The 23,193-nt window shown below is 41.8% G+C and overlaps 2 protein-coding genes across 2 annotated transcripts; one reads left to right on the top strand and one right to left on the bottom strand.

The window, feature by feature from the left end:
* Window positions 1-20,213: 20,213 nt before the first annotated feature.
* Window positions 20,214-21,834, bottom strand: SODALDRAFT_269405 (NAD(P)-binding protein; the record flags this gene model as incomplete). Its single annotated transcript, XM_028607651.1, has 8 exons — window positions 20,214-20,306; window positions 20,375-20,523; window positions 20,646-20,739; window positions 20,810-20,837; window positions 20,896-21,031; window positions 21,109-21,221; window positions 21,341-21,554; window positions 21,777-21,834. 8 exons carry the CDS (start codon window positions 21,832-21,834, stop codon window positions 20,214-20,216), a joined length of 885 nt encoding a protein of 294 aa, XP_028470771.1.
* A 124-nt stretch (window positions 21,835-21,958) lies between these two features.
* Window positions 21,959-22,845, top strand: SODALDRAFT_355150 (hypothetical protein; the record flags this gene model as incomplete). Its single annotated transcript, XM_028613788.1, has 4 exons — window positions 21,959-22,095; window positions 22,161-22,228; window positions 22,548-22,592; window positions 22,766-22,845. The coding sequence occupies 4 exons, from the start codon at window positions 21,959-21,961 to the stop codon at window positions 22,843-22,845; spliced, it is 330 nt and encodes a 109-aa protein (XP_028470770.1).
* Window positions 22,846-23,193: the final 348 nt, after the last annotated feature.

Raw genomic sequence — 23,193 nt, 5'->3', positions numbered from 1 at the left:
CGATACTAGGTTATCCTTAGAGAGGCTTTAGGTTAAGCGACGCTAAAGGTTAACCGGTCGTCTACCAAGGAAGCTATAGCTACTCGGCGTTAGGCTAAGGAGGTTACCGACGCCTGCTAGAAAACGGCGGAAGATATCTATAAGAGGCTTAATAGTATAGAGTCGCTCCTTAAGTAATTTATCGGGTTATAATAGCAGCGGCTTACCGTTAAGTAGTAGCGGCTCGATATCGAGTAGTAACGCCTAGCATTATACTAGCGCGACCTTATAGCCTAGGAACGTACGGCTACTACTTTCGAGTAGATAGCTACCCTTAACCTAGCCTAGGCTTAGGCTATAGAAGGTAATATACCTATACCCTTAGGGTCTACCTTAGCCCCCGCGGGGGTTATCTTTATAGGTAACGATATATTTAGTAATAGTAGTCCTACGTAACCTTAAGGCTTTATGCCGTAAGGTTCTTAGAGTCCCCCGGATCCTTATAACGTGCCCGATAATAACGATATAGTACCGACCTCGTTAGTGAAGAAGGGTAAGGGAAAGAAGGCTCTAACGCCCCTAACTCCTTTATCAGGGAAGAAGAAGAAGAAGTAGAAGGCGAAAACGCCTCTGTCTTTTCGGCCTTTAACGCTATCCGCGGGTAGTAGGTAAGAGGGGGTGATAGCTACTACCGCGGGGTAGAGCTAGGTATATATAGAGGATAATAGCGAGGGGGTCGGGCGCGAGCCTACACCTCTAGATAACGAGTTAGTAGGGTTTAAGGACGTCCTTTCGGGGGCGTAATAGGTATATATAGAGGAAACGGTAATTTTCTTTTTAGGTTTTTTACTAGCCTTCGGGTTAGGTTTTTCCTTTTTTTTTTTTCTTCTAACTAGCTTTAGGGTATTCCTATCGTAACCCTAATAGTCCTAACTATGCTTCTATTATAATATAATCGTGTCTCTATTATAACGGTTAATTAAGGGAATCGTAGAGGAAAATAGACTTTAAGGGCGATAAGTTATTATGCTAAAGGAATAAGAACGGGGTTAAGGGCGTTATGCCCGAAAAGGAATAGAGGTCGGAAGCAGAACGCTTAAAAAAGGGAGAATAGAGGTTAAAAGTAGAACGCTCTAAAGGAAGAAAGCAGGAGGTTAAGGCCAGAACGCTTAAACAGAAGAAAATAAGAGGAGAGGTGATAGTGCCTATATAGTCCTTATCTGGATTAAGGGGGGGTCCCTGCCTAAGAATTTATCTCCACGACCCACTAAAGGGGTTTTTAGGTTAATATAGCCGATACGGGGATAGTGTATAAACCTAGTTAATTCCTAGTAAGTCTTATTATCCGTAAGGAGGGAAAAACGTCCTTACGTTATATCTATTAGGGGAATAGTATACGAACCCGTTTAGTTCTTGTAGAAATATTATAGGAACCTATATAGTCCCCTATTAGCCTCGCTTTAAAGTAGGCGTTAACGAGTTTATCGGGGACATTCCGTTTTAGCTCCTAAGTATTCTCCTTATCGCTATACCCTGCCTATTTAATAAGGTATTAACGTCGCTTACCCTAATATCGGTGGGTAAAGATAGCTTTTAACCTCGTACTTATCCGAGTCCGGTTCAACGTCGACCTCGGGTGGCTCCGGCTATAACCTATCGCAGGACCTCTATAGTTCTAGCAGGAAAACCGGGAAGATATTATAAATCCTTATACCCTTGAGGAGGTCTAATTAGTAGGCTAGGCTATACGTGCCGATAATCTTAGTAACCTTATACAGGCCGATAAACTTATCGCTAAGCTTTTTCGACGGCCTATTCTATCGGATATTCTTTATCGATAGCAGGATATATTCGTCTACTTTAAACCTCCGTTAGGCACGCCCGTTATTATAGTACTATTCGTAGGAGACCTATACTTTCTTAATAAGGTCCGAGATAGATTAATGCTAGGCTATAAGGTACTCCGCATGGCGCTCTGCCTTAGCGGCGCGGACCTCGCCTACCCTCGGGAGCTATACTTCGTTAAGGTCTTAGGGGTTATAGCCTATTAGGGTATCGGATAGGGTATAATGTATCGTAGAGTGCCACGCTATATTATAGGTAAACTCCGCTAACGGTAGTCGGTCGACCTAGTTATTCTATTCCTATAAGCAGAATACACGTAGATAGTGCTCGAGGTTCTGATTCTATCGCTCCGTCTATTTATCCGTCTACGGGTGCTACGCTATAGATAGGCGTTATATAGTGCTAAGGCAGCGATATAAAGTCGCCTAAAAACGACTCGTAAATAACACACCGCTATTAGATATAATACCGTTAAGTAAACTAAAAGTGCGGAAAACGTAATACTATAGGGACTTAGCGAGTCCTTCCACCATTAGGGCACTACTTATAGGGATATAGATAAAGTATTTCGTTAGGCGGTATACTACTATAAGGATAGTATCCCTTTTCCTGTCTATAGTCGCGCTATAAACCGGCGGTAAGCCCGTGATAAAGTTAATAGATATCTCTATAAAAGGGCGCTAAGGTACTAGAAGACTCGCTAGTTCGCTATATAGCTTATAGTACCGCGGCTTAGTGCGTTAATACACGCCGTAGGTGGGTATAAACTAATATATATCCCGCGGGAGATAATCCTAGAAGTAAAAATCCGAAATCCTCTTAATAGTTCTTATAACCCTATAATAACATACGCTAGGTCTATTATAGAAATACTACAGGACCTTTTAACGGAGGCCAGAGTAGTCTAGTATAAAAACGCGATTCTTAAAACAAAGGATACTACTACTCCTAGACTAGTATCCGTACGTGGTATTGTTACCGTGGGCCTTACGCTATCTAGTGTAAAAAGGGTTATCCGCTTACGCCTTTACTACCTCTTTTAGTAAGGTAGGGGAATTAAGAGCAGGAACACGATCGGGGGTAGTACGGGAACCACCCTAGTTCCCGATAAGGCCTAAAATAAACTACCTCGATATAGGCTCCATAAAAAGATTATCCGCTTACGTTTTAACCACCTTTTCCGATAAGATAGGAGGAGCGGGAATGGCGCGGGTACTATCCTAGGTCCTATATAGGCCTAAGGCAGAACGCTTCAAAGAAATATTATTCGCTTATATCTTTACTACTAAAATAGGAGGGGCGGGCTCTAAAGAAAGGTTATCCGCTTATATCTTAACCACTAAGGTAGGAGGAGCGGGAAAATTATAATCGGGGTTATTACGGGAACCACGCTAGTCCCCGGTATAGCCTAAAACAGAACGCCTTAAGAAGGACTCTAAGATAGAAAAAGGATTATCCGCTTATATCTTAACCACCTTTTCCAGTAAGACGGGAGGAGCGGGAATAGAACCGAGGGTAGTACGGGAAATATACTGGTTCCTTACGTGCCCTACTATAAAACGCTTCGAAAAAGACTCTACCGCCTTAGCCCGGTTAGTAACCAGGGCACGCTTATAGGGCGTATATTAGGGCTTTCTTAATAACCTATCCGCGGGGTTTAACGTCCCTAGACGGTACCGAATCTTAAAATGAAACGGGGCGAGCTCCTTAAGCCACCACGCGTGCTGCCCCTTAAGCTTCGGCTTATTTAGTAGGTAGCGATAGTTTAGGTGGTCTATTAGGACTACTATAGGGCTCTAACTATAGGCCACGTAGTGCCGCTAAGTCCGAAAAGACTTAATAATAGCTATAAGCTTAGAATCGGGTATACTGTAATTAAGCTTAGCGCCGCGGAGCTTATAAGATATAAACGTAACAGGTCTCTAAAGCCTATCCTTAAGCTAACCAATAACGGCCCTAATTATAAAAGCAGAAGCGTCGGGCTTAATACGTATTAGTAGAGCGGGGTTAAAATACCGTAGTATAGGCGTTTTCTAAAATAGTAGCTTTATTTCCTTGAACGTAGACTAGGCCTACGGGGATAGTATAAGGACCTTAGTATAGCCCCTAGTAGGGCCGCTAGTATAGCCTTTAGTATAGGCCCCTCTAAGATAGTCTATAAGAGGGGCGGCTACCTTAGAGTAGTTCCGAATAAAACGTCTGTAAAACTCCGTAAAACCTAGGAAGACCTGTATCTTCTTAACACTATTAGGGAGTTCCTAGTCGCGGATAGCCTTAACGCGGGATAGGTCTATACGTACCCTATCTAGACTATAGATAAACCCGAGGAATTCCACGTCTTTAGTCTTAAACTTATACTTATCGGGGTTAGTATATAGGGACTACTGCCTAAGCCTAGTTAGGACCTCGCGGATATACACGCGGTGGGTAGCTAAGTCTTTACTATAGATAAGGATATTATCGAGGTACACGACGTGAATAGTGTTAATAAGGCCTGTTAGTGCCTAGTTAATATACCGTTAGAAGCTCGCGGGGGCGTTAGTTAACCCGAATAGTATAATAAGGTACTCGTAGTGGCCGTATTTTATCCGGAACGCTATCTTCTACTCGTCGCCTTCCCGAATCCGTAACCGATAGTATATATCCTTAAGATCTAGCTTAGTATAGTACTACGCTAATAATAGCCGATCTAACATTTCGTGAATAAAGGGTAATAGGGTACGATCTTTAATAGTCGCCTTATTTAGCCCCCTATAATTAATATAAAGACGTAGCTTACCACCCTTCTTAGGAATAAATAGAATAGAGGCGCCGCCCGGGCTAGTAGATAGTCTAATCTATCTCTTTATAACGGTGTCCTATAGGTATTAACGCAGCACTTCCCATTCCTAAGCGGCGAGGGGATAAATAGGACCGTAAGGAGGCTTCTTCCCTTCCTCGATCTTAATAGCGTGGTCTTGCTACTAGTGCATTAGTAGCTATCCGGCGTTTTCGACGTTAAAAATATTAGCGAAGTCTTAGTATTATTCCGGTAGCGTATGGGGTTCCCCGGCCTCTAAGAATTTATCTTTATATCCCACGAAAGGGTTTTCTGCTAGGCCGACGTGGCCGATATATAGGCCCTGCATAGAACCTATATAGGTTAGAGTAAGGATAGACTTAGCTTATTTAATTACCCTATATAGTTCTCTCGGTAATATAACTATACTAAGCTCTGCGTAGGTTAAGAGATAGGTCTATATACTACACTACTAATTAATATTAGGGTTAACGGCTATAAGCTATAGTCTTCCTAGGATTATACGGGCGCCCTAGGGATTAAGCTGTATAACGTGGAACTCGGTGCGCTATACTCTTTTCCGACCCTAGTAGTCGGTGGTGGTGATAATCCTATAAAGGGACCTAAGAGTAGTAGCCTTCGTGTGTCCTTCCGTAATCCAGGATACCGGGACCGGGGACCCTTTAGAAACCTAACTAGGTCCTAGGAGGGACCGATCTAAACGTTAATATCGGCGCCTCCGTTAAGGAGAGCCGACGTCTACACCCATTCCCTACCTCGACGAAGGGATACACGTGCCTCTACCAGTATAATAGTAGTAAAGGGGGTTACTCGAGATAGGTGTTATTCTTAGGGCACCTCGCCCGTGACACGGCCGACTATAGGACGAGAGGTGGATACTAGTTAGGTATTTAGGTTACTATTATTCGAGCGCCGTTTAGCACGGGGGCTAGGGTATATAGTGGCGTAATACTCCTTTTAGTTATAATTATAGTAAGTAATAGAGTTAAGGTACGATAACGGTCTAGGGCGTATAGGGTAGCTAGGCGTAAAGGCTAGTATAGACATAGGGGTAGATATAGAAATAGGGGTAGAAGCAGGGGTATAAGGAGGGCTAGGGATATATAAGCGGTGGCGGCGTTATTAGGTAGCGGACTAAAAGTTTATCCGAGCACCGGCTAGTCCGTTAGTAACGGTTAAGGCCTTAGCCCTATAATAGGCTAGGGCTAGGTCTTAGTAGTCCTTAGGGACCCCTATAGATACTATATAGTCCCGAATAGGTGGGAGGACTCTTATTAGTACTATCTAAATCCTCTATTAGTCTAGGAGCTCGCCCGGTAGTTCCGATTCTAGGGCTTCCCACCGTTATATAAATTTAGCGTAAGATTCCCTTTCTTTTTAGGAGGAAATAGACTCGCTCTGGATCTATACCGCTATCTCCTATAGGCGGGTATTATTATTATTAACCTAGCGGGATAGCTAGGCTTATAGGGTAGCCTAGCTAACCCTATTAGAGTCGCTATCATACTTATATCGTAGTTTAGCCTGCTAGCGTTCCTTAAGGTGATAGGGGAGGCACGATATAATAAAGTAGTTTTTCGTAGCGTCCGTCGGGAAGGACTAGGAATTTGGGTTAAACCGCTAATTCGTCTCCTAGATAAACGTGCGATACTTAGCCTAGGATATACTATCCTACTTAGGCAGGGGGAAATTAAACTTAGCCTAGGTGGCGGATCCGTGTATAGAAGACGTCGTGGATATATTATAGGTATACTAGGATCCTATTAGGGTTATAATAATACGGCGCTAAGGCTTAGCTATACGATAGTAGATAGTAGTATTAACTAGGTTAGGGTTAATAGTGGGATTAATAGCGGCGGTAGCGACGGTAGTAGTATCCGCCTCTAGCTTAGCGAGATAAGCGAGCTTACGCTTACAATAGTTCTACGCCTTTATCTATTTAACGCGTTCGTCTAGTTATTTATCCGTTAGTATAGCTAGGTTAACGTCTATATACGGGGGCAGATTAGAGTTATACGCCTATCCCATTATGGTTATAGGAGAAGCGGGGACGGTGATAGGGGTAAAGGTAGTAGTAGAGGTAGTATTAGCGATAGGGATAGAAGCGGTGGTAGACGTAGGGATAGGTGCTAGTATAGTGTTAGTTCCCGGCGTGTTCCTATTATATTCCTTATCGGCGGGGTTATAGGCGTTTTCTATAAAAGCGGTCTCGCTATCGCGGAGCTACTATTCGAACTAACTAGTAGCCTTATTAATATCGAAGGTAGGATCGTTTATTTCGTGATAGTTAGATATCTTAGTGACTCTCCTTAACGGTCTTCGCGCCCTTAAAGGGTAGAGCGATTAAAATGTTAAATAGGTAGTCGTAAAGAGTGAAAAGGTAGGGTTAAGTAAGGAACCAGGTGTAATTATAATAGGATTATAATAGGGTTAGAATATAGGTATAGCTAAAGAGTTAGATTAATCGCTGGCCTCCCCTTTAAAGGGGAGGCTCCCTCGCTCCTTAAGGCTACGCTCTACTCCTCGAGGACTGCTTATTTGCTTCCTCGAGGGCTGCCTTATTGGCTTCCTCGAGGGCTGCCTTATTTGCTTTAAGGAACTATTCTGTTTACTATATAATAACTTGCTTTGTTTATGCCTCGAGGGGTCTTAGACGGGGTATACCTGGACCCCTATAGGTTTATTCTTAGGGACCTATTATGACCACTGCTGCAGGCACCTGACAGCTAAGCCCCGTAAAAAGGGCGGCCGTGGGAAGAATAAAGCTAAGAATCCTACTACCGCAGTATCTATAGCTATACCTTCTACTACTTTAACTAACCGTTCTTCTTCTAAAAGACGTTAATCTGCCCTCCGATAAAGGGAACCCTATCGAGTATATACTACGCCGTATCACAATATTAACGCCTATTACTATATCTTTTCGGAGATAGCGTTCGACGGCTAAACGCCCTACAAAAACACTAAAACAACCGTTAACCGGATCCTTAAATACGACCCTACTATACGGGCGGAAGTGGAAGAACTACGCGCCGTAAAAAAGTTAAAGAAGGACACGGGCCGGGATTCTGTATAGCTTAAAAAGGCGTGACTTAACTATAGTAGCGTCCGTAGCGGTATCTCCCACGTAGCTAGCTTTACGGCGGGCACTACTACTAATTACCCTCTTCGAGCCTCTACTATCCTTAATTCCGGCGCTATTATTTATATCTTTAACGATTTTTCCCGTTTTTCTGATTTTATACCCGCCACGCGAGGGGATATATAGTAGCCGGTAGTTTATCCCTGCCTATTAAAGGTTACGGGAACGTGACCGTGAGATTAAATAGACTAATAGGAGGCCTTAATTTTAGACTATTAAACGTTATATACTACGAAGATTTTGCCTATAATTTAATCTTAAACTAACGATTATAACTACGAGGATACTAGTAGAATTAAAAGCTACCTAATAACTGTATTCCGCGTTCCGATAAATCTATATTATACTAGCTAAGTCACCATTTCGATTAAACCGTTATTAAATACGTGCCCTCTAATAAATCTGCGGCTACTTTTCCAGGCTTTTCTTCTTCTACTACCCGAATAGCCGTCCATAAATCGACGATACGGTATCTAAGCACGGCGGAGGGTATCTTATAGTATCTGCGGCTAGGGCACGCTAGCCCTAAACCACTTAGGCACCTAGAAGAGTAGACGTAGGGGGTTAAAATAAAAGGACTAATAACTATCGACTATAAGGCCTACGAGCTTATAAAGATTAAACGGTATATTAGTAGGTGCCCTCGCACCGTACCTACCTATATAGGGGAGCGGTAGGCGATTAATTTTTCGGATTTTAACCGAATATCTAACAGGGACTCGCGGTTTATATTTTTTACCGACCGTTATAGTGGTTTTACGGCCACCTACGTTATAAAGAGCAAGCTAGTAATGGATATCCTCGTAATAATTAAGGAATTCCTCGCCTAGGTGGACCGCTAATTAGGCTATAAGGTGCGCGTTTTTGAATCTAATAATAAGCTAACTTAAGCCCACGATATCACCTAATTCCTGCGTAATAAGGGTATCCTTTTAGAGGTATCTGCTGCTAACACTTAAACGTAGAACGGGGGTACCGAATACGCTATTACCGTGGTTATTTCGAAGGGTTATACGATAAATATCCACGTAAAACTACCGCCGTTTATATAGCCTAAGGCTATTCCCACGGCTATATACGTCTATAACCGGACGCCACGAAGGCAGTATAAATAAGGATTAGAAAACGCTATACGAGGTCCTTTTTAGAAGGAAGCCGATTTTATTATATCTTTAAGCCTAGGGATATAAGGCGTACGCGATAATAAAGGACGCCTAAAAGGGCCCTAATAAGCTATTAAATCGTATTACTCCCCGCGCCTATATCGGCTACCTTATCCGCTACGACTCTACTAATATCTTCCGTATCTAGGTGCCTAGCCTATACCGCTATAACCGCGTTATTCGAACGCGCGATATAGATTTTAATAAACGCGCCTTCTTTAACGGCTATATCGCTACCTTTAAGGACGACCTCTGTTAATTAACTAAGGAGTAACTAGAAGACCTGATTAGTTAGATGGAGTAGGAGAGGGCTAGAGATTCACGGCCGTTTATAGACGTATAAGCTAAGGACCCCCTCCCTTATATAACTGCTTATTTTAAACTTAACCCTTTGCCGGGGGAGCTTCCCCCCGGATCCCTTTCCTCGACGGCTTTGCAGTTAAGGTTATAGTCCATAATACCCGGCCATAAAGGGGTAAAGGAGGCTATCTCGAGTTAATTAGGATAAGATTTAGGTTATAAACTATATAGTTTAGCCGGTATAGCGCCTGATTACCGTTTATATTCGCCCAATCCACTACCTCCTACTCTACTAATAACCCCGCTATCGGTTATAGCGCCAATAGTAGCCGTGATATTAGGAAATTGTGAATTCTTTACGGTTACGGCCGTAGAGTTCCTTATAGATAGAGGAATACGATGCTACGATACCCCTATAGTTATAGCTATAAGGCTTCCTATAGATAGGGGAACGCGACTGCTTAGGTAAGGAGATAGCTAGAAAAGAGACTATTAGGTTACTACGTTTAACGCTAGCCGCTACGCCCCTAATATATATATATTAAATAGGACTCTGCTAACTAAATTACGGTTAAAAAGGTCTACGCCTGTAGCATTATAGCGGTGTTTAATAATACCCTGCAAATCTATATCTCCGGTAGTAGCTACCGGAAGTATAACCCGGGAGGCTATATCGGGAAATATAACTCCGGCGGTTACTCCGGCGGTTACTCCGGCAGTTACCCCGGCGGCCGTAAAGATCCACCGTAAAGACCTCCCTCCTCCTCCGAAGAACCCTCGCGATATACCCTCGCACCCCTACGGCCACCTATTCCGATAGGTATAAGAAGACTACCTGCGGAGCTATAAGAAGATAGGGTTATAGATATAGGTGCTAGCGTCTGTAGTAGATAGATATCAGGTTCTTAACTCGATATAGGTGATAATATATAAATTCGATAAGTATAGGTTTCTATATAAATATAAGGAAAGGCTTATAGTACGAGGAGATTAGTAGTATTAATCCTCGCTCGAGGAGATATACGTAGTAACGTTAGCAGGACGGTTATTCGGCGCGTTAATAGTTATCGCCGCCCGATTTAACCTTATGCTATTATAATTCGACGTTATAAACGCGTTTATACACGCGCCCCTCCCCCACGATATCTTTATATACCCGCCGCTAGGCTTTGTAGCCCCTAGGAGTTATTTATACCTGAAAAAGACGTTATATAGACTTAAGGAGTTTTTATTACTTTAGTAAAAGCAGTTTTTGGCTATCCTTTTAGCGGACGGCTTCTAGATAGTACCGTAAGAACTATATTATTTTCTACGCCGCGGTTTAATCCTATTCTTCTACGTTAACGATATTATTATTACTTATAAGGAATAATATAAGCCGTAGATAGACCAGGCTATTAATAACCTATAACACTACTATAACCTATAAGGTAGTGATCCTCTATAATAGTTCCTTATTATTAAGGTTATTCGCGACCGCGTTACCCGTAAAATCTAGCTATTATAACGCGATTATATTACTAAGTTAGAACGCTTATTAAAGCTAAATAATAATAGTAAGTATAGTAGTAATTATCGCCTAATACACCTAATTAAGATCGCAGAACTACTACCCTATTTAAGGACCTCGACGGACGTTAAAAGCTATTAACGGAAGATAGGATCTATACTATACGTAGTAATGATGTCGCGGCCTAATATCGCGTTTATAGTATCCAGGCTATACCGCTTTAATATTAATCCAGGGCCTATTTACTATAAGGCCGCCGATTATCTAATCCTTTATCTAATTAATAGCTAATCGTTTATGTTAGAACTAGGGGGTAGCGATACTATCGAAATCTATACTAACGCCTTATTTACCGATAATACCCTTAATCGAAAGAGTAGTCAAGCGTACGTGATACGCTTATTTAGCGGTATAATCGCGTGGCGCGCTAATAAGCAGGATATAGTTATAACGTTAATAGCGGAAGCAGAGCTATTAGCATTAGTATGTTACGGCCAATAGGCCTAATATGCACTAGCACGAGGGATGCACTGGTATGCAACGTACCAGGACGCAACCAGAGGATGACTCAGGATAATATCACGTGTTAAGTCACGTGGTGGATAACCAAGGAAGATAGACTGGCACGCCCGGCGCCAGTATAAGGAACACACTAGTATAGACGGATCACTGGGATTACCAACGATCACTTGGCTAAGGAAGTGATCCAGTGTGATCCTAGGCCAAGGGATCACCAGGGCGTTCGTGATCTTGTGGATGTATATACTAGAGTATTCTAGGCCTTGCTTCTATTAGAGAATAAGGCATCGATTAATCTAAGTCTTTACCTGGACTATTGTTCTACGCTTGAACCTACCTTGTGAAGAAGACGCCTAGTCTTTACGACGTAACTACGACCAGATTACTAAGAACGATAGTTACTACTCTTTAGTTAATATCCTATTCTTATTTTAAACTAAAACCTCGACGCTAGTCCCCTATCATCCGCTATACTATAGAGGACCGGAAGCTATCGTAATATAGTATAAGGTGTAAAAGAGGGTATTTTTATATAACGCCTATTACTTAGTATAGGAGTGGAATTTAATAATCCGGAATTAAGGATCTTATACGATAATAACTAAACGATTCGATTAGTTAATTAAGAGATTAGTATATTAATAACGCGCCTCCGCCACGTTAATATCCACGGCTACTAGTTATATTAAGTAAAGGAATAAGGTGTTACGACCTAGGTTCTTAGACACTAAGTCTAGGATCCCTAGCTAGGATTATCGTGAGTTTATATTTATAAGGTAAGAGGAGGTTATAAGCTAAACGTAATTCTCTCGTAACTTCTCGTAAGCGGTCGTAAGGTAAGTCTGCCTCTTCACTATAATACTTAAGAAGGTTCCTAATAAAGACTTAGATTAAACACTATCTTATTCTCTAGTAGAAGTAAGACCTAGGATACTCTAGTATATATATCTAGTTGTTTATATTCCCCTAGGTAAACTCTCCTCCCCTATTCATAATAGCTCGAGTGAACTTAAGGCCGAGTTCACTTCCCTTTAGGTGAATATCCTGCTTTATTCACGGCTGCCTTAGTGAATAACCCTTATCCTGTCACGTGACCTGTATATATAGTATATATATACCTTCTAATAATATTATCCCTTTATTATACAGTTAGCTTCCTTAATAGCCTATTCTTTAGCCGTAATATTATCCCCCTCCTTTATAACGTTATCCTAACGTTTCCTTTTCCTTCTCGTTATCTTAGTAAGTCCTCCTAGTTTTCTTTCTTCCTCTATATTTCCTACTTCTAATTACTATAACGCGAGTAGAGAAAACTCCTTCGGCGAAGTCGCGTTTAACTAAAAATCGTTCTCTAGTCTTAGCGCTTATCTCCGAGTAGGGTTACGAGGTTATTCTTTATACTCGTTACTTCGATAAGTCCTTTAGTTATTTCGTTCTTAACGATATCGGTTATTATTCTACTTATTACCTCGCCGGTCGGTCTTACGATTCTTCCCGAGTTCCTATATTATCGAGTAAGTCGTTTCGTAATCTCTTCTCCTTCTTTTACTTATAGTTCTCTCCCTCTTCCTAGTTAGTCGTATCCACGAGGAGCTTCGCCGTCTTAAGTAAGAAGAGGAGTAGGCGGAAAAGGCCCTACTTACTCGCCGTCGTTAACTCGAAAAAGAGGTAGATAAGGCCCTCGCTCGGCTCCTATGTCTAAGAAAAATACGCCGCAGTTTACGTAAATAGGGTATCGAAATAGTGCGGAAGGATTTAGTAAATCTCGAGGAACTAAAGAAATCCGAATATCGTGAAAAAGCTCGCCTCGAGGAGCTCCGGCGGGTAGAGTCCGAAGTTATAGTGGCGACTTACTCTACTAATATTACCGATAAGATTAATTAGGATACGGTATTAGGTAATATAGCTCTTTCCGGTACTAGTGCAGAAGTTATTAGTAGTTCGTTAAGTTCTTAATTAATTCCTATATATTTTCTTCGTGTCTATAGTTTTTCTACTTAATAAAATATTCTATACTATCTACCGTTTATCGGTAGTTAAGGATTCGTTTAACTTCGTATTCTTCGTTATTCTCGATTTTAATAGGGTCTTTTATTTATAACCCCTATAATACTAGTTCTAATAATAAGATATAAAAGACTAGGTGTATTTTTATAGTCTCGGGTAATACAAGGTAATAGTTAGTATCCGAGATTTTCTTTAAAATTTTAAAAGGTCCGATCTTCTTAAAATCTAATTTATCGCTTAGTCGCTTAGTTTTAATATTTCGCCGTATAAGGTAGACGCTATCCCCCTCTTTAAAGGTTAGTCCCTTTAACCTTATCTTATCGGCGTATATTTTTATTCTAATCCTAACTATCTCTAGGTCTTACCGTAGTTAATCGTGGATATCCTTAATTTCTTCGGCTTTCTTATAGTGGCTCTAAGCGCTTCTCGCGCTTCTCTGGGTTCTCCGTAAGCTATAGGTGTGAATCTATAGTTAGCGTAGAATAGTGTAATTTTACTGGATTCATTTAGTATACTATTATATATAAACTATGCTAGCGGTAGTAGTTTAACCTAGTTATCCTGCTTATAGTTAACGTAGTATCTAAGATATTATTCGAGGGTTTAGTTTATTCTTTCCGTTTATCCGTCGGTCTATAAGTAAAACGCTATTAATAGTCGGTGGTCTATCCCTAGTTATACGACTAGAGATTTCTAAAATTTACTAGTAAATAGTTTATCTTAATCCGTGACTAGTTACTTCGATATTCTATAGTTTCCTATAATATATCTTAGGAAAGTGTATACGAGTTATTCGGTAGTAATCATAGTGTTAAATAGTAGAAAGTACGCGTATTTAGTTAATTAGTCCACGATTACTTATACGCTATCGTACTTTTGCCTAGTAGTTAGATCTCCTAACTTAGGTAATCCTGTGATAAAGTCTATAGATACTAACTCCTATACCGCTTCTAGAATTAGTAGTAGTTATAATAGTCTATAAGGCCTATACCTTAATCCTTTCGCTTTATTATATACTTCGTACTTCTTAATATAGTCTCGCACTTATTATTTAGTTCCTTAATATCCGTAGTATTATCGTAGTCGTTAATATATCTTAGTCACTCCCTGATAACCGTGCGCTAGTAGATTATACGCTTATCGAATAATATCTTAGTTAATTCTTTTAATCGGTGCAGGTTCCCGGAACTTATTAATTAATTTCCTATCCTGCTATTAGAGTATAGCGTGTTACTCTTCGTTTACTTATTCTAGTAGCTATTAGCGACTTAGTGCGTCTGCTTTTCTATTTTCTAATCCTTTTCGATACTAGATCTCGAAGTTAAATTCTGTTAAGAATTCTGCCTATCTGACTTATCGTTTATTTAGCACTTTACTTATAGTAAAATAAGTTAGGTTCTTTTAATTAGTGTAGACCTTAATAAAGTACTCTGTCCTAGATAGGTACGGTCTCTATTCCTTAAATACTTCGATAATTGCTATTAACTCTTTATCGTGGATCTAGTAGTTAAGTTCTAGTCCGTGGAGTTTTTTCCAGAAGAAGGCTACCGGATATAGGTGTCCCTCCTTATCTCTTTATCCTAGCTATCCTCCTAAAGCATAGTCGGAGGTATCGGTCTCTACTTCGTATAGCTTTATAGGTTCTAGTATTCGTAGTATTAGTCTACTAAGGATTCTTTTTCTGATTTCCTATAAGGCTGTTTCGGCCTTATTAGTCTATTCGAATTTCTGATCTTTCTTAGTTATTCCTATTAAGGACGTTACGATCTTTCCGTAATTCTTTATAAATCGTTAGTAGAAGTTAGCGAAGCCTAAAAACGCTTAAATATCGCGAATACTCGTAGGCGTAGGCTATTCTATAACGGCTTAGACTTTCGATTCTTCTATATAGATCTCTCCTAGCTTAATAGTGAATCCGAGGAAGTTAACTTCCTTCTTATAGAACTAACTCTTCTTAGGCTTAACTAATAGCTTCGCTTCCTAAAGCTTACCTAGAATCTTATAAATATATCTTTTATATTCTTCGAGGGTCCCGGGAAGATAAGGATATCGTTAAGGTATATAACTATAAAGTTATCTAGGTACTCTTATAGTATGTTATTAATTATAGATTAAAAGGTTATTAGCGTGTTAGTTAATCTAAAGGGTATAATAAGATACTCGAAGTATCCTTTTTATATTTAGAACGCTATTTTCTATTCTTCTCCCTCCTTAATTCTAATAAGGTTATAAGCTCCTTTTAGGTTAAGTGCTATAAACTATTACACTCCTTATAAGCGATCTCGTAACTCGCTAATAAATAGTAAAGGGTAGCGATTTTTAATAGTGATATCGTTAAGCTATTAGTAGTCTATATAAAGTCGTAGTTTACTATTCTTCTTTAGTATAAATAGGATAGGGTATCCTACTAGTAAGATTAAAGGTTTAATATATCCTTTCTGGAGATATTCTCGGATATACTCGCGTCAGGCGTCTCTCTCCTTCTAGTTAAGGCTATAGATCTTATAGAACTTAGGGTTAGTTCCTGGCTTTAATAGGATTTTATAATCGTAGTGCCTATATTTAGGTAAACCGGTTTCTAACTCTTCCCGGAAGAGTTTCTTATACTATTAGTATTCTTCGGGTATTCGTGCTAATCGTTCGTTATCCTTTCGAGCTATCTTAATAAATACGAGTATAAGTTTCCGTTCTTATTTCACTTATTACTTAGTTTAGTCCCGGCTAAACACTATCTTTCGCGGTGCTTTTTCCTTTTTTACTCGTTTCTTTTATTTCTTCGTTTTCTCTTCGTGCGTGCCCGTTAAGGGTCTTTCTTCGGGGTTATTTAAGGGATCGCTCCTAGATCTCTCCTTAGTGACTGACTCCCACTAAAGGTAGCTAAGTCTCTAGTCTATATAAGGGTTCTATTCTGGTAGCCACGGGATCCCGAGTAGTATATCTTATTTCCCTATATCGGTTATATCGAAGGTTATTATTCCTTTTTTCCCCTGGATAACGACTTAGAGTGGTACTATCTCCTTATCGACGATACCATTACTATAAGATATAGCTTATCCCTCTATGTTTCGTATTTCGTACTCGTCTTATAATTACTTTTGTTACCACGGTATTCCTTACTCGTTAAGGAATCTTAGAGATATATAATTCCCTTATACTCCGCTATCGATTATTACGCGCGTGTTAATATCGTGAATCCGGATATCGGTGTATAGGTGATCCCTGATCCTTATAGAGTAAATCTTAAAGGCTTCTCGTATATACTCCTTATACGGAAATGCTCCTAGTTTTTTATTATATTATAAGGTCGGTTCCTCTTAAATCTTTCTCTTAGCCCTTAGTAGTCGGGTCCGTCGATTAATACGTTAAGCTCCCTAGCTTATTCTTCTAATATTACGTTCTAGATTCGTCGTCGTAGGCCTTTATTATACTATTCGTATTTATAGCCTTCTAGTACCTATAGCGTCCGCTATTCCCTGGCCTTTAATTCGTAGTATATTTTATAGGCGTCCCTAGTATATATCGAATAAGGTATATTACCCGTAATATACCTTATAGGTTGGGTTCGATCTAGCTATAGAATTACTAATCCGTTCTAGTAGTATTATTAGGTAATAATCTATCCTATCTTTTCTTATACTATCCCGATCGTAGTTCTAGTACGTTCTCCTTTCTTAGGCTAGAAGTTATTCGCGTGCTTCTAGTACTCGTGGAGATTATATCCGTTAAGAGTATAGTCTGCCTACTATACTTATAGGTGCTGGCTATATCCTGGTTCTAGCTATAGGTGGTTATTAATCTTTAGACTATAGTTCGGATACTATCGCTATTATCGGGTAGTTAATCCTTCGCGGATCTCTTATAGTTCCTATCGATACTCTATATACTATTCTTCCGTGAGTCGCTATAATACTTTTTCGGTATTATCGCTATCCTAGCTCTACTCTACTACGCGTATTAGTATACCGATATAGTTCTCGTTATCCGTAGGTAGTTCTTCGCTACTATATTATACTAGCTAAGATATCCTTATAGTTAGCTCGTCTTATCTATTTACCTACTCCTAGGTTTTATTAGTCCTCTATACCTAGTCCTACACCTATAGTCCTAGTAAAGCGTCCGTGTCTTTATTATCTTTAAGCGCCTTATTTATCTAGTCGTTATCTTCTTCGTTATATACTCCTAATATAACTACTAAGGTTCGTTAAGGTCGCTTAGGGTACTATCCTGTATTATCTTTATTAGACTTATATATAGTATAGTTATCGTTAAAGCATGTTATCCACGAGAGTAAGGCGTAGGGTACTTCGGGCTATACTTCCACTATATTAGTCTCTCTTACTTCTCGTTCTCGCTTTAGTTAATAGTATTCTCGGGCAAAGTATCCTTTCTTATTATAATTATAGCAGGTCACTTCCTTCTTTTATCGAATACCCTTTTAAGTATTTTTCCGATAGTTAGTATTATTAATTTCTATAAGTCCTTTATAGTGCCCCTATAAAGTGTTTCCTTATTATTATCTAGGATTCGGTTATCTTCGACTAGTATTAGCTTTTTATAAAGGCGGGTTATTCTTTTTCCGTTCCTGCCTTCTTTCCTAGTTTCTATTATCGATTTCCACGGCTATAGCCGTATACGTCGCGAAGTTGTCGGGTCTTTTTATCTTATACAGGTCGTCCTTAACTTCTTCCTTAAAGCCTCGGTAGTAGGCTACTATTAAGGGTTCGTTATCCTAGTTAAGGTACGAGATAATCTACTAGAATTTAGCCGTGTAGTCGGAAGCTAATCCTTTCTGCTTAAACCCTTCGAGCTATTAAATAGCGGCTCGCGCTTTATCAGGATCTCTAAAGACCCCCTTTAGCTTCTTCTCGAACTAGCCGTAACTACTAAAGATTCTTTAAGTATCCGAGTCTCGGTCCTTAACGTTATCGTTTTCTAGGAAATCTCGATAGAATAGTTTAAACTAGTTAGCTGCGTTTCCTCGAAGGTATAAGGCCGTGTAGACGACCTTATCTTCGTTATTAACCAGAGTATTAGAATAATAACGAAGATAGGCCCTAGCCTGTATTAAGAATCGTCGAAGTTATCCTCGTATACTATCGAATAGTTCCGGTTTAGGGAATTTAAACGTCCTGGCTCTTCCTCTAGCCTAAAGCTATTCCTGAAGAGTGTTATTTTCGTTCCTAAGTTACGTGACTACTTCTCGGAGCTTAGCTATAGACTTAGCTAGCTCTTAATTATTCGAAGCCAGTCCTACGGTAATCGATCCGGTAAGCGTCTAAGGTGCTATTATCCTAGATAGGTTAACGCTTAGTTCGTAAGGTCCACTTACTAAACGGAGTGTTTAAAATATTACGACCTAGGTTCCTAGATACTAAGTCTAGGATCCCTAGCTAGGGTTATCGTGAGTTTATGTTTACGAGGTAAGAGGAGGTTATAAGCTAAGCGTAATTCTCTCGTAACTTCTCGTGGGCGGTCGTAAGGTAAGTCTGCCTCTTTACTATAATACTTAAGGAGGTTCCTAATAAAGACTTAGATTAAACACTATCTTATTCTCTAGTAGAAGTAAGACCTAGGATACTCTAGTATATATATCTAGCTATTTATATTCCCCTGGGTGAACTCTCCTCCCCTATTCACGATGGCTCGAGTGAACTTAAGGCCGAGTTCACTTCCCTCCAGGTGAATATCCTGCTTTGTTCACGGCTGCCTTAGTGAATAACCCTTATCCTGTCACGTGACCTGTATATATAGTACACACATGCCTTCCAATAACATTGTCCCTTTATTATGCAGTTGGCTTCCTTGATGGCCTATTCTTTGGCCGTAATATAAGGGTAAATACTCGTAATATATATTACGAGCGCGGAAACAGTGGTAGACGGATTAACGAAGGCGTTATATGGCGAGAAATTTAAGATATTTAGGTCCTAGGTAGGCGTGATAGATATACGGGAACGGCTATAGCAGAAATAGCTAGAGAAAGTCCGGATAGAATATTTAGAGGACCTAAAGGATGAATTTAAGGGCGGCTATAGCGAATAGATTATATAGCTAGATTATCTGCCGATTACGAATAGCTTTAATCGCCTAACTAATATTTAGGGCGATTAGGGGATATATTAAATAGACTATAGTCTTTTTAGTTACGTAATAGGCCGGATTACTAAGAGTATAATCCGGGTAGACGCTTATAGAATCTGCACTATATAAAATACGGTGGTAGCGTTTCCCTGACGGTCTGACACAGTTATAATTATATATAATTGCCTTAATTAGTTTTGACCTATTTTATGACGATTTTGACTATGCTTTATCTGACACGATGTTGACCTGTAACAAGACGTCCAGATGTTCATTCTTTCCATTCTTGGTTGTTCTCTCGATTTCAAATTCGGACACTTGCACAATCGACTTTGGTCTTCCACATGCACCTACCCATCAAAACCATATCAAGTCACTATCTCTGAATTACCCTTGGTTATCATGCCTCACCAACTCAGTCTACACAGTCGCAGCACTCTGCAAGGGAGTGGGCTGCCTGATCTGAGCCAGCTTCGCGCTTCATTGGAACGGGAAAGCAGGCCGTCACTTATGGTGCGGGTACATGGCATGCTCCCATGGTAGCCCTACGCCCCCGGGGGGCGACTATACAGTTTATGGCCTCGCAGTTCTCGAATGGTGTCCGTGATGAGGATAGCCAGGAGGTTGTCTTCGGCGGGCAAGACAATGAAGGAAAGGGCTGGATGAAAGTCCAGCTACCGGTATAGAGCATATTGCTTTGTAAAGGTGGTCAACTTCACGAGGAAATATTGACTGAACTTGAAAAGGGTTGCATCTATCTAGAGCCGCACTAAGCCCCTCGTCAATGGACAACTATTTACATCCGGTGCTAATCAACAGCCCATGCTTGTCCTGTAAAGCGCTCATCATAACCGTTGAGTGTGTAATTTAAATGGTTCCAGCCACGCTCTGCGTGATACCACCATCGACAACAAGATGCGAACCCCAGATGTACTCGTTTGTAGCGAGAGTCAGGACGGCCTATGAGTCAAAGAGATTAGTGATTGGCTTCAATGGTTTGTCACACGTGCAATCGTGTCTGAACTTACGCTTCCAAGATCCTGCGGGTTGCCCATACGGCCAGGCGGGACACGGGCACCCATGCCGACCATCTCTTGTTGGAAGGCCGCATCGTCCTGGGCCTGGCTCACGTTGTTCTCGTCCGAACCACCAGTGGTCATCTCCGTGGGGTACCAGCCTTGAAAGTTCCCATCGTCAGCTAATTCTGTCTTTTTCTTTTTCTTTTGCCGCGTTGCGGGCGCATAGATGGTAGAAATGAAGACGATCTGAAGAGTGCATGTGAGATATATCTCTACGTACCGGGCGCAATGGCGTTGACACGAATCTTGATGTTCTCGTGGCTGAAATCGAAAGCCAGTTGACGGGTCATGTGTACCGCCGCAGCCTTGCTAACCTATAAACCGTGGTGTCAGCTCTCAAGTCGAGAACCGAGCAGTGTTGAATGACGTGTTGTGTCGACTTACATTGTAGGCCAACTGCGAGCCCTCAGACCTACAACGTTGTTAGTACCTCTGCGCTTCCCCGAAAAGCAAATTCAGGGCAGACTTACATCCGCAGATGACCGCTGTTGGAGGTGGTGTTGATCACGCTACCCAGCTTGCCAGTGTGGCTAGTGACGGACTTGGCGAGTAGTGGTAGGAATGCCGCAGTGACGAAGTAGATGGATGTGGCGTTGACGAGGAAGGCTTAGTGGTAAGATTGTCAGTCAGTGTTGGACGCAGCACAGGATGCGAAATGTCCCGAGGGAGCCGAGCGTAGTTACCTTGCTGCCAGAGGTCGATAGACTGCTCGAGCATGGAGGTGCCAAACTTCACGGGTCCGTCCTCCGGGCCAGCCTCCGGCTTGGTCGTCCACACGCCGGCATTGTTGACAAGTCTGTTGATCTGGTCAGCCTGTTTCTAATTATATCCTTTTTGGGGGTGGATGACGATTCTCCATGCGTCTCCATCTGCATCTTTCATTGGGCCGGGCCGGGCTGGGCCGGGGAGACTTACACGTTGACATAGCCGTCGGTCTGGGTGATCTGATCCACAGCGGCCTTGATGGTGTCCTTGTTGGTCACATCCATGACAAGGGGCACGATTTGACCCCCCGAAGAGCCAATCTTGTCTGCAGATCCGTGGACACGGGCACTCGTTTCCAGGACTTCTTGACGTCGGCCGGTGATGTAAACCTTAGCTCCATTGGCGGCGAAGGCCTGAGCGTACACTTTACAAATACGTTAGTGGGCCAACTGTTTTGGTGCATGGTGGGACGCACGGCCGGGTGGGTGGTGCGTCCGCGACTGCGTAGGAGTAATGCAGATGTCAAAGTCGTACTCAGTCCAATTCCGGTGCCTCCTCCAGTCACTGATTGCACAGATTAGTCAGTAAGATAGTGGAGGTCTTCCATGTCAGGGGGCGGTTGCGGTTTCTTGGGTCGTTCACTCACCGACAACAACCCAGTCCTTGACGCTGAGCAGGGAGGATGCGGAAAGAGGGTTCGACATTGTGTATGAGTTTATGCAACGAAATGCGCAATAATATTCGAATGTTGGTTGAAAACTAATGAGAAATTGTTTTAACTTTTCTTGACTGATAGATGATGGTGATAGTGGTTTAACGGATTCCACGATGTTGTCCCGATATGAACGGATTTATGCTAGCATACGGATCATTAAGTACCAGCTCATCGTTGCACTACTTGCTTTCTTGCTCCAGAGCGACCCCTCAATATGCCTCCTCACTATCAAGACTACACCCCGTGTTCGGTGGATTAGATCTCGGATGCTCTGATCCTTCCGGGGACGGAGATAAGATCGGTTGAAGTTGAAAGGGCTTCGGCCCCGATCTGTTCGTTTGGGGACTCGGGCCATACCGAGGCGCATACAACATACGTACAACGTATGTACAACGTACCGAAACGCCAAGACCCCGCCGTTAAGCATAGAACAGCCCCCGACAGCACGGACATCGTGCTAAGACCCCGAGGGTTAGCCGGTTTAGTGGATGGAGTCGGGCGCTAACTATATCTGAACACACTAATGCAGTTAGCTGACCAGTATCCACTCTGTTGGGCGTTACCGGAATATTTGCAGTAGAATAAGTGGGGAGGGTCAGCCCTTTGCATTAGCGCGCGGAGATATCATGGCAGCCCGTGCCAAGAAGTAGACAACTTCCGGGGTCTTTAGCACGGGCGTACGGCAACGGAATCGAATGACAGAGGGACAGAGGGTCAGGTCAGCCGACTGCATTAGCGTGTTGAGATGTAAGTGGGTTTCCCGTGTGCCACGCACCTAAATCTCACCACGTCTTTCATCGACCCCGACTACCACCACGGCATCTGCTGAACCTCCTTTTTCCAAAGTCCGTAGAATGCAACGGAAAAATCAGATATGGTTCGGGGTGGCGGGTCTGTGGCTCGTGTCTCCTTTTAACCAGGGATCTGCGACCTGACCGACCTGACGTCCAAAACGGCAAAACCCCTGTTCATGCCGACAGCTGACCAGACGCACCAGTGACCAGTCAGCCCCCAGGCATGAAAACAAGCACGAGCTTGAACTTGGCAACGATGGGAAGATCTTTACATCCCAATCAAACGGAGGTCCTCTCGGTTACTCGCGTTCCAGAATCCGATTATACACTACATGAAAACGCCCGTACCCACCCGTAAATGAGACAACAGGTCAGACTTCAAAGACAGGCATGTCCGTCGATCCCCTTTTTCATTTTTTTTTCTTTTTGGTGGTGCCTGACTGTCAAGCTTAATCATCATGGACCATGGTCACCCATCTGCATAAGGTAGCTTGGCACGCAATTTCTACATAGGGTCGGCTGACAGTAGACTGTCATAGGTGCTATGAGCTCCG

This window comes from Sodiomyces alkalinus (genome assembly GCF_003711515.1).
Source record: "Sodiomyces alkalinus F11 unplaced genomic scaffold SODALscaffold_1, whole genome shotgun sequence".
Lineage (NCBI taxonomy): Eukaryota > Fungi > Ascomycota > Sordariomycetes > Glomerellales > Plectosphaerellaceae > Sodiomyces > Sodiomyces alkalinus.
The sequence above is the reverse complement of the archived record's forward strand: the minus strand, read 5'-3'. Positions and strand labels throughout refer to the sequence as shown.